The sequence below is a fragment of the Trachymyrmex cornetzi genome, unplaced genomic scaffold (genome assembly GCF_001594075.2).
Source record: "Trachymyrmex cornetzi isolate Tcor2-1 unplaced genomic scaffold, Tcor1.1 scaffold223, whole genome shotgun sequence".
Classification (NCBI taxonomy): domain Eukaryota; kingdom Metazoa; phylum Arthropoda; class Insecta; order Hymenoptera; family Formicidae; genus Trachymyrmex; species Trachymyrmex cornetzi.
This window is the reverse complement of record NW_017296881.1, coordinates 900,775-917,771: the sequence shown is the minus strand read 5'-3', so window position 1 is coordinate 917,771 and position 16,997 is coordinate 900,775. Positions and strand designations below refer to the sequence as shown.

Here is a 16,997-nt window from a genome sequence, read left to right as displayed (position 1 = left end):
CACATAGTTTTTTGCTACGTTTATCGAACAGCGAAACTTTAAAGTGCATAACGCTTCATATTCATACGATATAATTAAAAAATAATATTTTTCGTTCTATAACGCTCACAGTTTTTTTTATCACGTTTATCGAATTACGCGATCTTGAAGGAGTTCAAGGATGCTCTCATCAGTTATTTCTAATTTCACTCCTGTCTTCAAGGAAACCTGATCTTCCTCGGGATGGTTTCTACATGAGATTATGTCTACTTTCAGGGCCACAAAAGACGAAAAGAGAGATGGGGAGCGATCACGAAGGGTGCAGCCTAGATAAGAGCCAAAGGGTGCGGTTGATTATTCTTGTGTCCAAGCTAATACCACAGAGTACAGGCTCACCTTTCCATAGTCGGCATCTCATTCCAAAAGTTCAAAGCTATTTAATCTAATAACTAACTGGACGCCTAAACAGAATTATTATCAAGCTTTTAGACTTAAGAGATATTAGGAATTTCTTAATTTTAATTAATTTTAATCATAAACTTTTTATGTGAAGTCTTTATGGAGATTCGAATTTACTTTGTAGTTATTTAAAACTTATTTTATTTCAACATTATTGAGCACACAACTCTCTGTTCGTAATTTATTATTGTTAATAAAACACAAAAAATATTAGTAAGAGTAATATTTTTTGCACTAAATTATTTGTAATAGTTTAAAGATACTTATTAGATTGATTAAATTGATTATCAATTTAATTTATGACTTTATTATTCCAACTTCAGTTTAAGACTGCGTTTGAAAATTAACTGTGTTCGCGCAGTTCGAAGAACTAGAAAATCTATATAAAAGACATTAACAATACAAGGCAAATGAGAGTAAGGCGCGGTAATTGGAGCGTAGATACAATTATAAAACTTGTGACAATTTCTTATATAGATGTATTTAAGAAACTATGTTAAAATTCCAAACGTTTCGGCCAACATTTGGGGCCATCGTCAGCGAAATACAGAAGTTTAGACACGTGGAGATTTCCTTGCAAACTCAAAAAACAAGGAAATCTCCACGTGTCTAAACTTCTGTATTTCGCTGACGATGGCCCCAAATGTTGGCCGAAACGTTCGGAATTTTAACATAGTTTCTTAAATACATTTATATAAGAAATTGTCACAAGTTTTATAATTGTATCTACGCTCCAATTAGCGCGCCTTACTCTCATTTGCCTTGTATTGTTAATGTTTTCGAAAATTTAATAGTTATTATTAAACTTTTTATTTTAAAATCTATATAAATTAACACAGGAAAAAAATTATTGAGAGCTAGCTTTAAGTGTTAAGGTGCTTTCTACTTATTTGTGTTATTCACATATCAATCTAAGTTTTACTTATTGTTGTGTACTAAAAATCATAATGCTCCAATTGCTCACACGGATCCTCTACGAGGATCAATTTGACACACTTGATATATGGCATCGTGAAAGAAGCTCACTCCTGACAATCTCAAGTAGAGGTACGCGATGTTCAAAGCTATCTAGCTTACCGTTACGTGTCTGACGGGCGCTCACGGTCGTTTGCTTTATCCGGATATTCGTTATATGTGTCGTTACAATTATAAGATGACCACAGTCTTCCGTGCGGACCCACGGATTTACTACCAAGAAATCCTCTAAAAAATCCTATTCTCGTTTCTCACGTAGGAAACCAACTCTTATATTCTTAATTGAACAAGATATAATTAACGACACGATTATTAAATAAAAGGCAATTTAAAATCTATTTATATATGATTATCGTAATGAGCAATAGAATTTAAATATATCTATCGAAAATAAATTGAAGAATTTAATTGCTGAAACAATAGGCTAACACATTTTGTAAAAACGAAAAAAATAAACTTTAAAGTTAAAATGCTAGGAAAAATATATTTATTTGCAAATGCTAATAAAACTCTAATATTTTTTAGAACATGTCCAAAAAATTTATTACGGATTGTATGTAGATTGTGAATAAGGAATAAATATTGTGAGAAGAATAAAATTTCTCTGCATTAGATAGTTTCATTTTATCACTGAGTGATAAAGAGATCATTGCATAAACATAACAGTGATAAAAGTGGTTAGGTCAACCTTTAAAATAAATAGAAGATTCTGCACTTATCTATATTTCTATCAATAACATATATTTAGCTATGTTATGGATCAGCCTATTATTGACGAGTAAATTCTTTAATTCAGAACTATCGCAAAAAGAAATTAAAATAAATAGAATATTGTATAAAAGAATGACATATTTCTTATAATTATAATTTTTTTATATTTTAAGATTCTTATTGCTTAATTTTTTTATATTTGAAACGTGTATATTTTATACATACTACAGAATCTGCCACCTGAATTCAGCGATTCCCAGTATAATATTTATATAATTGTCATATTGATTTTACTGTGTTTTATAGTCTGACTGTAGTGTGATTGAATTTGACGCGAACGAATACAATCGAAGCGATATCGTCCTTCTACACACGATATCTCGTTAAATTAACTCATGACAACTATATGTTGAGATAATTCTTCGATAGCGTAGTTTGTAATATTTTTATTATGATGCACACACATATGCACACAACACACTTAATTTAATTTGTCTAAATTTTGTTTTATAAATTATTAATCGTCATATTACACGACCGACTTTTTGTTTCCCTTTAAAATTTTTAATCGTAAATAATAAAATATTAAATGTCAACCGTTAAAAGCGATAATTTATTAAATAACCAATTATATCAAATATGAATTAAATTGTTACGTACGTTATTGCTTCAATAAAAAGTAAAATATGTTACTTGTTAGACAACATGTAATCCAAATAGCTTAAATTTAATACGCCAAACACAACTTACTCCGATTTTCTAGATTACGAAATCTATTGATAATTTGTAGCGTATGTATATATATAAAATTTTTCTTAAAAAATTTGTTTTTTTACATATCTATTAGCTATGTTTTTCACCGAAAATCAACAATACAAAGCAACGATGCAACGTATAATCGAATAAATTTTTTTTAATAAAAAAAGAATATATAGGAACTATATTATTAAGAAATGCCTATATAAATGCATTCATTCAAAAGAATATAACAAGGTAATGAATATAAAATTATTATGTAATTAAATAGTTATAATCGATATAGGAAGATATCCTTCAAAATTTAATATTTATGGCTAGAAAAAAATCAATATAATACTGAAAATATTACTATATAATCAGCCATTTCTTTGAAGAAAGATAGCATTGCTTTCGTGGAAACTGGATGAGATAGCAAAATCTGAGCGAAGGTGCACGCGGCGAACCGTGAAATTATAAATGATTCGGACAAAAGTCGTTCATCCAACTCAACGTTAGTCTATCGTCGTTGAATTATGATTATTAAACAATTATGTTTGATAAATACGCTTTATGTTTCTTCCTTATATTCTTTTATGTTTTTTTCTTCTTTTCGCTTGAATCGCGGAATCGTTTAATTTCAAACGCAATAGCACTTAGAAAGCACTAATGACATAAACGGACATCCACGGAAAAAATTCGATTTACCACGATAATCAGAATCATCACGCCATCACTGTTTAATCATGGAACATGACTCATATCATTTGCGCACTTTGCTCTGTTTACACGATTCATGCAAATTGTAAGTTATTAGTTTCTCGCTGGCCGTTATTGTGCCAGACTCTTCCGATATAATCAAAGGTTCATAAGATTATAATTGAATTGTTAAATACCAAAAAATGTACTTTTGCAAACCATACAGGAAAGCTGAGAATTTTTGTTCATTAAACATTTTGCTTCATTATCAAAGTACATAATGAAGATACACATGAAACACACTCAATTTTAATGCACAAAGTTTCAAACTGTTATAAGGATATTAATTGTAAGAAATTGCAAACTGATATACTATATCGATTTTACCAAAGTTTTTGAGGATGGAATTACATCATCAAAATAAGCTGTGTATGCTCCAGATATTCTCGTATTTACAAAACCTTCTCTAAATAAACACATAAATGATATATGTACAAGCAAATCTTCCACAATTAATTATCTCGTTTATTACAAAATACAAATAATTATGATTGATATAATTTCCAGTATTCATTATATAAATTAAATCTGCTACTTTCAGTAGAATATATCATTTCCTATCCCATTTCAGTTATAAAATTCATAACTGAGGCTGAACCGCGAGGCTACCCTAATTATGGTGCTCTCTTAGTATTAGGTAAGAATCCCTTAGGAGTTTCGCACAAGTCCCGGAGGATTACAAACTGTCGGCAGTCACGCGATCTCGCTGACTGTATTACACGCGATAACAGCTTCACCGTCGTTCTTGCAAGACAGCTTGGCTCACTAAAAACACGTGAAGTTCTGAAAGGAATCAAACGTCTGACAAAAAGCAGCGCATCGCGACGATGATCGAGCATTGAAAAGTCCATCGATCTGCGTAAAGTGCGACATTTCCTCTTCGAATGTAAATCTATAGCTGAAAAAAGATATGCATCGCTAGTGGGCTCGAAACATTCGGAGTTCTATACAAAGTCAGGCGTGGCCTTCGCGCAAGGATAAATCTCGTTAGGTGGAACTGTCACTCCCCGTTTCCTGTTTATAGCGTTACATATCACGTGCTCGCTTTGGGCGCTGATCGCGATATGTACGAATGAGAAAATAGCGGTACGAAATGGCGCAACGCGCGGGAAACATTGAATCACGGTGTACCAGCTTTATAGGGAAACATATTGATTTATTACCAGAGTATTTACCGCAACGCCAGCGTATAGCGTTTCTGTACCATAATCGTATGTACATCGATGCCAACAATTGAAATCTTTATTTGGAAAGCTGTATATAAAAAAGTGCAAATTCTTCTTATTATATCCGAGGCTGCGATACATATAAATAGCAACCATGTAGCTATCATAAAGTATTTTATACCGTTCAAGATACGACCACCTTCGATGTGTATTCGTGCGACAAATGGTGCGTAACAATGACGTAAAAAATGACGGCGTTACCGCGTGCTCGGAGCGAAACCGCAAACGCCTGCTAACTATCGATAATTGACGTCTAACAGTCTACCTGCTGTTTATGAAAACCCGCTGGTTGCCTAGCAGCTGACGTTTCTTCCTCGCGTGGCAAGGTAATTGCCGGTCCTACACCTCCCTCAAAGCGAAAAAAGAATCGCCAGTGAAGCGTAAACGGAAGCTACTTACTCGTTTATTTATAAGAAATTCCGAGTTATTATAAGGTGATATATGAAGTATGTATTCATAGTTTTACGTACATGTGTATATACACTATCGCTGTATCACCACCCACTGTAATACTTATGAAAATGAGTGTTTCATATAGCGCTTAAATTCAAAAGAATGCAACGTGGGCACGGATTACCCCACTTTCTCCCTTATGACTATTACGAGGTTATATCACTGCGGAAGTTCGTCTCTCACAATACGTCATCATCCGCGACCGATTTCTTTTGCAGACGCATCACGCCAAACGCAGCCTCTGCAGATCAGTATATATGAGGGCAGAAAACAGCGCAATAACATTGGAACATTTATATCTATTTAGATGAATATGCATTTTCCAGAATTTCTATATTCGAAGTTTTGTTTTTTCATATTTGGAGTTAGATAAATATTTCATTTATATTAAATTAAATTTAGAAACTGGAATAAGAATATATGTTTAGATAAAAAGACATCTCCTATATTTTTTATCAAATTTGATCAGAATAAAATATTGAAAAGATATAGAAATTAAATTAAGTAAACTATAAATTAAAGAATAAATTTGTAAGCTCTTCATAAGAATTATATGATATACCTAAACAAGATTCATTGCTAAAATAACAGTGCAAAAACATCGGTTTTTTTTCGAAAAAAAAACGTCGCTTGTCATTTTTTGTTGCGTGTGTATGTGCGAAACGTAAGCTCACTTTATAACGAGCTCGGGTAAACGATAACAATTGATCTAATTGTAACGGTATGTGCGTTGCGTCGACAATGTATGATTTGCGTCTCGTATTTTACTGTAAACCATATAATTTACACACGAAAACTTACATTGCGTTTAATCACATCGTTTGTGGAAAAATTGTAAAATTTAAATTTTAAAAACCTATTCGAGATAGTTGATTAAAATAATTGATTAAATAAAACAAAAATTAATAAAAATATTTGATCAAAAAATGCATAGTTTTATTTATTTCATTTACGAATATTTTCGCATCTAAATTCATAGTAAATCTTAAAATGTGCTTATTTTAATATTAATTAAGTAACTATAAAATATCATAGTTGCTTAATTTACAATTACTATTTAAATTCATTCAAGCATTAAAAATCTAAGTAAGATTCTATATGTGCAAAACCGATTCTCTTATCGTGATAAAAAAATAATAATATATAAAAAAATTAAATAAAGTTAATAAAATAGGTGAGGTAGTAACATTAGGCAAATAAGAAGCAAAACAGAAATATGTTTAAGATGTAATAAAGAAGCAAAATCTGTTCCTCTCATTTCGCACCTTCGCTCCTGTTACACGATCCAAATGTAAACCGGCTTTATCGTCATACATTATATCGTGCCAAACTGGATCACATCATTAGCTTTAATCGCCAACTGTCGTTCTGTCATTCAAAAGCTGCGACGGACTTTACGATCCAGATGATCGAGGATATCGAAGCACTTTTCGATGTATGCATTACACGGATCGCTCGTGAAAGTCCAGCGCATGGTAATACGAAACCGAAAAAGTCATGCACAAAAAAGCGCCCGTAAGTACGCGAATGAGTTCCTCGTTGCTTTCACTCGGACTAAGATAAGAAGATAAGAAGGTGGTCTTTCACGCAGTAGACTAAGCTGATTGTGTCCTAATGATATAAAATTACAGCGTTAAATCATCACGATAAAGATGGCTAATGAAAAGTAAAAGTATTAAGTATTATTATACATATATTGTATATTAATGAATTGTAAATCAGCATGTGTTCATTGTTTAAAAATATTGTCAATTTATTTAAATATTATCAGTATAAATGTCGTGACAAATAAGTAAAAAGATCAATATATTGAAGCATTTACTAAAATATTAAAGTTTTTTATTATTAAAAACAAATATTCATTGTGTGTATCATTCAAGAAAATTGTCGAGGAAAGGAGTTGGGTACAATACGAATATAATTAAAATGACAAGATGAAATTCCAAGAGAGGAATGATGAAGGACGATTACAAAGCAGAGCAAAGCTATCACGTATTTGTTTCACTTTTGCGATTAATTACAATCAACGACAAGCCAGAAACATTTTGTAAAGAATATTCATAAAACGTAACGTACAGTCTTACTTTAATAAAATCTATTCATTAGTACACATAGAAAGAAACTATCAACCAAAAATGTATTCAACCTAAATCAATATAATATTTCAATCAAAAATTTTACATTAATACAAATTCCACCAAATCAAGACTAAAATCTTTAAAACAAATTACAATATTTTATATATAAGCATATTACGATTTAAAAAAGTCTGTTTTTGTGTACGTTTAAAATTAGATGCTATGCAAAAATATAGAAAAGCCAAGAAAAAAATTTTCGATATGTCATTTATGATTTCATTTCGGCTTTTATTATTTTTGTACATTTCTTTATATTTTTTCGTATCATATATCATCTTTCTGTGAGAAGAAAAATGATATATGATACGTGAGCGAGCTTTCATTGAATTACTCGTATGTGATGGCGTGAAAACGTCTCGATCGGAGTAGAGCGGAGTGTCACGAGGCGTCGAAAAGCTGCGCAAAGAATTCTAATGATATCGCGCGAATCAACGTGCTCTCTCAAAAGAAAAAAAGTCTCTTTCCAATTAGCACAGTCCCATAACGGGGAAACTGGATACCCCTTTATAGGTAGGGCGGCATGCGACCGATGCTTGTGAAACTGGGTTGGCCCGACGACGTCGCTCATGCGGCCGTCGCCGTCTCTCTAAAGAAGGTCAAAAAATGCCGAGGACAATAAACCTGTCTTGTTTAGCTTCACCCATGTATCGAGGACAACGACAAAATTCGAAGAGACGAGAGCAATGCATACCTAGATGTATATTCTATAATCAGCTGAAGTCGTGCATATCAAGGTATCTCAGACGTAGGAGAGAATTGCCAAATTCTTATTATATTTTCCATTTAGTACTAATTTTTACGTAAATTGAAAATTGTAGGGCTTGATGTTTCAGACACTTATTATATTACATGTTCAGCTTTTCACTAACAACTAATTAATTTGTTACGTCTTTCTGTAACACAAAAAGGTACAATTTAAGTAATCGGTTGCCTAAATTGTACCTTTTTATATTACAGAAAGACCGATAACAAATTAATTAGTTATTAGTGAAAAGCTGAACATGTAATAAGTGTCTGAAACATAATAATAAAAATTCTAAATTTTTATATTTTCATAAAAAAAATGTATTTGAGCAAAAATTAATATCAGTTATTTCTGATTTTTTAAAAATGCAATTGGTACTCTCTCAGAAAACAAAATGCAACCTATTAAATTTTTGTCTATATTACTCATTTCTCATTTATTTCATATTTTTTTACTAAACGCTATTTATATTGAGTAATAGGTAATATGAAATATTAATGAAGTACTATTTAGGCAGTACGCATTCGGCAACTCTCCTAAAGGAGATGTACGTGAATAACAAAAAAACGAGAAGCAACGTATGGACATTATCTTCAAATAGCATACTTACTCGATCGAATCGCTCAATATCTGATTATATCATGACAGATAATATCATGCTCTATTTCCACGAGACAACATTATTTTAGGAACAAAATTCCGAATTGATAAAATGATCACTATAGCAATCTTACGTGAGAAGAAGCGGTGAAACCCAAGTAATAAGAATTACCTGTTCCAGGAAAATTAGCATAATCCCACATGAGTCGTTGCCATTCGGCCAAAATTGGCGAGTACATGCGGATAAAATATTAAAATAATTTCACGGCGTATCTGGCACGAACTCGTAAATAAAGAATCACACGGGAAAAAGTTGTTCGTGTATTTAAATACACATGGATTTCGGACCGTGACGTAACGCCCGAAATTTATCATTTCGCCTTTCGTCACGCGATAAATCGGTTTGATTTGATTGAGATTAATAATGTTGCGTTACCAAGACATGCATTCTTTTCCGTTATAGTTGTTTTGGGTCGTGTAATATGATTATTAAAATTATATTAGAGACGGCAAATGAGAATTATTCTAAAATTTAAATTTTGTTATGTACACTAAAAATGTACTAAATTTTAATAAATATTTGTTTGAATAGTATTAATTAAATATTTACTAAATGTAACCATATAATTTATTTAGTACAAGAACTATTAATTTGAATTGATTATAACTTTTTTATTGACTATATATATAAATATTTATTTACTGTGAGTAAATATTTAATTAGTACAACTTAAAAAATATGTGTTAAGATTTAGTAAATTTTTTTCAATATGATATTTACATCTGCACTCGATGTATAATGTGTAACCGATAGATGTCACGTATAATATACAAAGAGAGCTATATGTATAACTTTTAGTTGCATTATTCCAAACTACTTATTGAGATCAGTTACTATTAAAGCTGGCACGTGCTCTTTCATATTATACAATCTCGATGTATTATACAAACCAAACAATTAAACCAATATATAATTTTGTTACTGCAAAGTTACATTCATAATAATTTGATGTTGCTTATTAATTATTTTGCTGGATATGAAAAATGGTTTTAATTTTTTTTCTAAAATGTTTCTTTACTTATTCTATGTAATCTACTTTTGAAGAAAATAAAAAAAAATTTAAGATTCTATGTTTTTAAAATACAGAATTATTTGGAATTTTAAAAAATTACTCGTGCTGTTTAAAATTATTCATGTGTTACATAAAATTATTTTCTTCGGGATTACTTGCTGAAAGGATATACATATACTTTTATCACATTAACTATCAATCGATTATGTTCCTAATGTGTCAAAATCATACCAGGATCGAGGAAAGGTCAACGATGTAGCAATTCTAAATAAGCCTTTACTTCTATCGCCATAGATATCGCATTACATCAGTGCACCGGCCACGGCGCGCGTTAAGGCACCTAATTACACGTTACGTTCGACCCACACGTACGCACACGCGAGCAGATTACCGAATGGTAATACTCTCCGCCGCTGGCTACCTTGAGGGATAGATCGAAAGGAAAGTGGGTGAACTCGACTCGATTTTACGGCAAGAAACCGTCGCGTTGCTCGCTCCACCTGTGTCTCCGTTTTTCCTTTCCCGCACGTAACTGAATCTCATGTTTAACCGAGATTAGCAGAGATTCATCTTCGGATGACACCCACGCAAAGCTAAAGTTGTTCGGCGATCTCGCAAGCGGTGAATTTATTCCTAATTGTAAACTTATATCAATGAACATCTACAATGAGTAAAATTAGATTCGTTTATTTTTATCCTCAGTTGGTCTTACTATACCTTTGGCTTTTTTCGTCTCTTCTCGACATATTTGATACGCCTATTACAAATTACCCGAAATTACAATGAAATGTAATTCAATAGAATAATTTACTCTCAATTAACAAAAAATTAAATTTGTTAAAAATAATCAAAGTGATATCTAAAAATAAAGAAAAAAATAAACTATAACATTATTATAAACAAAACACAAATCTAATTATTATACTTCATTATTTATTTATGTTTTACTATTTTTCTTTTATCGTCATCACGCGTTAAAAGCATTAGAGATTATTTTCGTCTTTCTGATGTAGCATTGGAAATATCAACCTAAGGAAATCTTATCGACGCGGTCTTAATCACGACGCGCAAATAGCTATACGCCCGTGTAACAAAGATAAAGATACTCGGCGGTAATGATATGATAATGATATTTCAGCAAACACGAACGATTAAAAACTACGTAAATACATTGTCCTCGATGAGAACGGGGTGTCGTTCGCTATGCTGCATGAAGTTATACACGGCATGCGAGGTCGCGGATATAATCTAAGCGCGATCGATTTAATGTTCCGCGGTGGAAAAGAGCGTTCTGCCATTTTGCTGGATGAGCCGACCGAAATTAAAAGTTCTCGCATAATATGCTAAGCACGTAATCAGAATGTAAGCGATGTATAGTTGGTCTATAATTCACAAATTTGCATGGAATAGCATATAGAGAACATAAAAAATCCTTGTGACGGTAAAAACCAGCATTGTTAAGATGCTAGTAAAGTTCCACATATAACTCAGCCGAGGTCACTTGTTAAATAATACATTTGGTTCCAGATAAAGATGATAATGCGTCTTACGTTTGGCGCAAGTTTAATAATAGTAATATATACACAAAATTTTACTACATGTGTAATTAAAGAACTGAAACGTTCTTTAAAATAATTCTAATTCTTCTCCTATCAAATGAAGGAAATTAATTTTAAAAGCAATTCTTTTTATCAAGTATATAATCCTCGTCATTTTAATTAAGTTTTTTTCATATTATTTGTCTTTTAATACGATAGAACAACGATCTACCAACATTATTCGCTTGTAAGTAAAAATACGTAAGATATAGAAAAATTTGCAATTAAGTGTGATATAATGTAGGATTATTAGAGAATGTTAACCAGTCATTAACCATCTATATTTGAAACGATGCGTGTGAAAAGGATGTGATGTGTGTAGATACATTATCTTGACACTTAACGACACCACTGACAGCCGTATTACTCCTGGATAAGCGCGGAACAATCCGGTTCAAGGACATCGCAGGTACTAGGTTACGCAGGCCACGGTCATCGTGATCGTATTGCACATATGTGACACGATGAACCTTGCACAAACTCAAATCGCATCGATTCGATCCATTAGGCACGAGCCTCTAGTGAGTCGCGCTGCGCCATGGAAAAATACGCTTGGAAATTTTCGATTTGACCTCACGTATCCCTTGAAACTTTAACACGGCCCGCTATTCTGCATTTCGTTTATATTACTTGAATTTAAATTTCCGTAAATCAATATCGGTATCTCTCGTACCGTCGTGGTATTTTACAAATGCGAAGACCTGACCTTGCAGATTCGGAGCAGGTATATCTAACAATAAGTTTCTCGTACCTGCACCGAGTTTCTATAAGCAAATTTTACATACACTATAGTGGGTATTATTTTTATTAAAAAATTTCTAAATTTCAACGATATTACTGGATTCGTAAAATTGAAATTTTTAAAGGTTAATGCAATTTAAACAATTTAGAGAACAGACCAGAATAATGCGCAGATGTGGGTTAGCTAAATATATAATTGCGTGCAAATAAAAGCGCATCTCGATCAATAAAAGTAGTATACTAAAGCATGCAGTTAGCGAACTACATAGCAAAAGGTTCAGATAGTAGTCGGTAATCTCAGAAATATTTACTAATTTTCATAATTGTTTCGCATGTATTTTTTTTAAGAGATTGTAAAAAACGTTGAAAGAACACGTTTTAGATAGTACTGATAAGAACGGAATTTTCTAGTAGAAGAGAAATTTACAAATAAGATTTTATTTATTGTGTCTAAAGTTCTTTATAAAAAGTTTCTTAAAAAATTATAAAATAACAGATGCTTTTAAAAAAGTTTTTCAGAAAATGGATTTAAGTGTTTTAAATCACTAAAATTTTGTAATATTAATTTTGAAATGTAATTTTGGTGTAATAACTGATTTTAAAGGAAAGTACGTTCCCATATAGAGCAGAAACATTGCTGCAACGTTTGCAATGTTATTACAATTGCGAATATGTTACATAATACATAATTAATATAATAAATATGTGATTATTATAATAAATATTGTATAATATATATAATATTATATAATATTACTGAACGTAGCGATGTTACGTTATTGCTGGAATAATCTGTGCTGTATGAGCTCTTTTAAAATGTGTTCTTTCTTTTTTTTCTTTATATTTCCATTCTTTTTCCGTGAGCAGTTCCAAGATGATAATTTTTTAATTATGAGCGATAAGTATAAGGTCGCTTTCAGAAACTGCACCCGGATGCATCCATATATCATATCATCCTTATTGTTCGCCGAATATTAACAAGATTAAAATGATACGGGTGCACCGCAGAGCCTAAATTGCCTAAAAGAATCAACTAACCTTAACGTCGAAAGCCTCAACGGGCGTCCGTTGCACACCGTTCATTTTCCGATGGGCTGACACTTGACACTCCCGATATCAGATCAACACTCGAAATCTTTAGTCCTGTTCATGCACTCCGTCCACTGTCGGGGATCAGCAACGAGAGAGCGCAATGTCCGATGTCACTTTTCACTCCGCGGCCGAGAGCTCGCAGCATTGACAAATTCCATTTTGATCACCGTCATATCGCGAAACTCGAACGTTCATCCACGGTACGGTGAAAGATTTCACGAATCCGTGTCCGCGCGCGTACATTCGCGAGATCACTGACCAGCTAACTACATGGTATGTCGATATTAGTACCAAGCAACGTTACCGTCGCGGCCGGAGACGTTGGGAAGAAGACGCCGTCGCGACATTTGAGCGAGGAACGCGCGTTTCCGTCTGCGGGACGCGAGATTTCAAACGCGGCGTTTTGAGACGCGCATGCGCGCCGCGACGATCGCGAACACGTGCTGTCTCGGAGCATGCGTTTGTTTTTGCTAACTCGAAGAAATTATAATGTGAAAAGAAGGTAAGAAAGAAAAGAGTGATGTAAATACTGCACGTTACGAAAATGAAGAGATGCGATTATTATTACGTTGTCTATTATTTCAAACAGGTTATTAATTATATAACACACGTAATATTGTTTTTATTCTATCATCATTAATTTCATTTTTGCAGCATAATTTTTTCGGATTATACTTCTACATGTGTTTCATAATATCTCGTTAAAAAAGTAGAAAAAACGAAGCTTGAACGTGACGAATAATATGTGATGATCGTTTCTAAGAAGAATGACTTTTCTAACGATAATTTATTCATAATAATTTTAGATTCGTAAACATAATCGATTTATCATATTCATGAACTATATTTTTTTCTAATTGACAAGTGTAATATCAAAAGCTATACTATCTATATAACTTTCTTCAAATATAATTAGTTTGGAAATACAAAGAGAAAGAACTATTAACATAATTAATTAGATAAGAAATTGTCAAAATGTCCTCTTTTTCTTAATAATTCAAACATGAGTTAGCATTTATTAAAAACAATTTTTTTATCAATTAATACTTGATTTATCTGTTATATTACGTACTACCTGCAAAACACTCTGTTTTATCTTATTTTATAGGATACGTGTTAATAAAAAATTAAAGAAATTTACAATATGTGCTAGCAATTATCTAGATTCTAATATAAATCTTATTACATAATGCTTTTATATAAATTGCTATTATAACCTTACAGGTAATATCTTTTACAAGTAATATTTTATTCTTCTTTAGCGTTTCCTATATATAGAGACATTTTTAGCTGCTTATCTTGACATGCGTATCTAAAGGGAAGCTCGCAATTTTTATCTATCCGCAAACCACGATGCGTCATCATCGGCGCTTTAAAGCACATTGAACAATCACTGTTGCCTCAATAGCTTAAGTTCAATTATCTCTTTATTGTTACACTCGTATTTTTAGCTTTACTACCGCAAATAAACTATTGATTATTCAAATATGATAAAGTCAACATCCTCCCTATTGTCGCAAACAAAAACTGATACTCTAAATATCATAAAAAGTAGTGAATGCACAAAAGATAATTGCATAAACATTTCCAAAATAATATTGTTTATATTTCTTTATATACGAAAATTTTACGATATTTATCAGCATCAACGTGCGTTATATGTTTATGAAAAGCGCGAAATATCATGTCCAGAAGCGCGAAATAACTCATTCGCAATTACAGGACGGCTAATGAGAAGATTCTGAAAGGAGAGATTCCCGGCGAGAAAGACTTTCAGGAAGACACGCTCTCGGATACTTCAGCTGCTCGAAAACCCGTCGATGTATCCGATGTCTGAGGGGGAGTACAGAACAGGTTTAAGAACGCTGCGGCTGACCGAACTTCAAATCCGCTCTTCTACAGCCGAAGTCAGAAACGGCGCTTCGAAATCAATTCGTTCCTTCTTGGAGAATCGCATGTCGGGTATAATCGAAACTGTCGTAATTTCGATGAATTCTGACGCTACAAGCAAACCAAAACTCTAATGTTGGATTTTATTAACGACAACAAACAAGAGATAATTTCGAATTAAATTGCCATCAAATTTACGCAATACTGATATAAAAAACAATTTCGGTAAGCCCAGTTTTAAGACACAAATTCGATATTATGTAAGATAAGATAAGAAAATGTATATAGATATAAGGTACACAGAAAATGTATATTCTTACGACACTTTTTTAGTTAAATATAGAGATTGTCGTACTTTGATATAGCGTAGAAACATGAACTTACCGAAATCGTACCGGTTTCAATTCCCGGTTTCTGACACGCAGGTAACGCGAGTACTATCATGCGTGACGGCATCCTGCATGTACCACGCAACAGCTGTGCATTGTGAAAATAATAATCATATGGGATTATAGAAAGGACAGTCAGCACGAAGAAAGTCTTCACTATGCAAATTACACTCGTCAAGAGGCAGAAATATCTCTAAAGTATAGCTTGTTATCAACGCACGTTTCTGGTGAAAGCGATGCTAAATTACGGGGAAATAAAGAATATCCGTGTGAAAAAAATCATATATAAAAATAAACCGACTATTGACTGAATCGAAAAAAGTGCTCCGTTTTCTGTTAGAATTTTATTCGATCCTCAAGGATATCCTTTGCTTTCTACAATTGACATTAACTACGTGCGTGCGCAGTATTATTTCGATGTAGTATTTTCTAACAGAAGTGTTAATCTTCGCAAAACACCTTTTCAACAGGATTCACTCACTTTCTCATGGTTACCAATTATTAAACATCCTGTATATAGAGACAAATCAAATTTCTGTCTCGCCCTGAGGTTTGATTGTGTATCACACGATTTGGTGAAAATTATAAAAAAGCGAGCAGATTTACTAAAATATTTATAATTCTATCGATCTATAATATATATACTTATATAAAAGCCGGTATTCATAATCGATTCTTATAATTCAAGATCATCTTAAGATATCATAAGCCAAGCAAAAGCCGGTATTCATAGGGCAGTATTCATAGTCAGTTCTTATTTTAAGACTGTCTTAAGTAATGTCTTAAAACGCTGATACAGCCCTCTGATTGATTCATGACATCTTAAAACTGTACTCAATACGGTCCTAAAATAAGAATCGACAATAAATATTGGTTACAAAGCCGTATTAGCGTCTTAAGACAATACTTAAGACGATCTTAAAATAAGAATAAACTATGAATACCAGCCAGTGAATTTGCTCACTTAATAATTTTCACTTCATTTTAAGATACACAACGGACCCTCTGTATCCTCATCTGACACCAACTGTGCGAGATCGAGATCGCGCTTCGAGGCATCGCGTCGCTCGCAGGATCTCCTCGCGGGATTCTCATTTCGCGGGAATTCACCCCGGCGCGAAATTCGTGATATCGTCCCTCCCTCGGAAGTCGGAATGTGCAAAAGGATAAAAGGAGAGGTGGCGAAACGCGATACGAGTGCGTAGTACGGAGTTTTGCTCCGATTTCACCTCCTGCCGGAGCCGGAGGACAACCTGGGTGAACTCGCGGGCACGCTGAAACGCACGTGGCACGTGGCACGTCGTCGCATATCCCGGCTCGCTCCTTCGCTCGCGCGCTCGCTCGCCCGCTCGCTCGCTCGCTCGCAAGACTACCGCTCGCTCGGCACCTTAACGGCAACGCGTGCGGCGGCGGCGGCAGCAGCAGCGGGAACGC

At 33.2% G+C, this 16,997-nt stretch overlaps 1 protein-coding gene across 1 annotated transcript in view; it reads right to left on the bottom strand.

Annotated features, from left to right (window-relative positions):
* Lmpt (four and a half LIM domains protein limpet) overlaps positions 1 to 13,505 on the bottom strand; it is a 130,416-nt gene extending 116,911 nt beyond the window's left edge. The window contains exon 1 of the mRNA XM_018506104.1: positions 13,231 to 13,505. Coding sequence (XP_018361606.1) covers positions 13,231 to 13,275 — 45 coding nt within the window. The 5' untranslated portion in view covers positions 13,276 to 13,505. The remainder of the gene's footprint in view (positions 1 to 13,230) is intronic.
* Between the last annotated feature and the right edge of the window lie 3,492 nt (positions 13,506 to 16,997).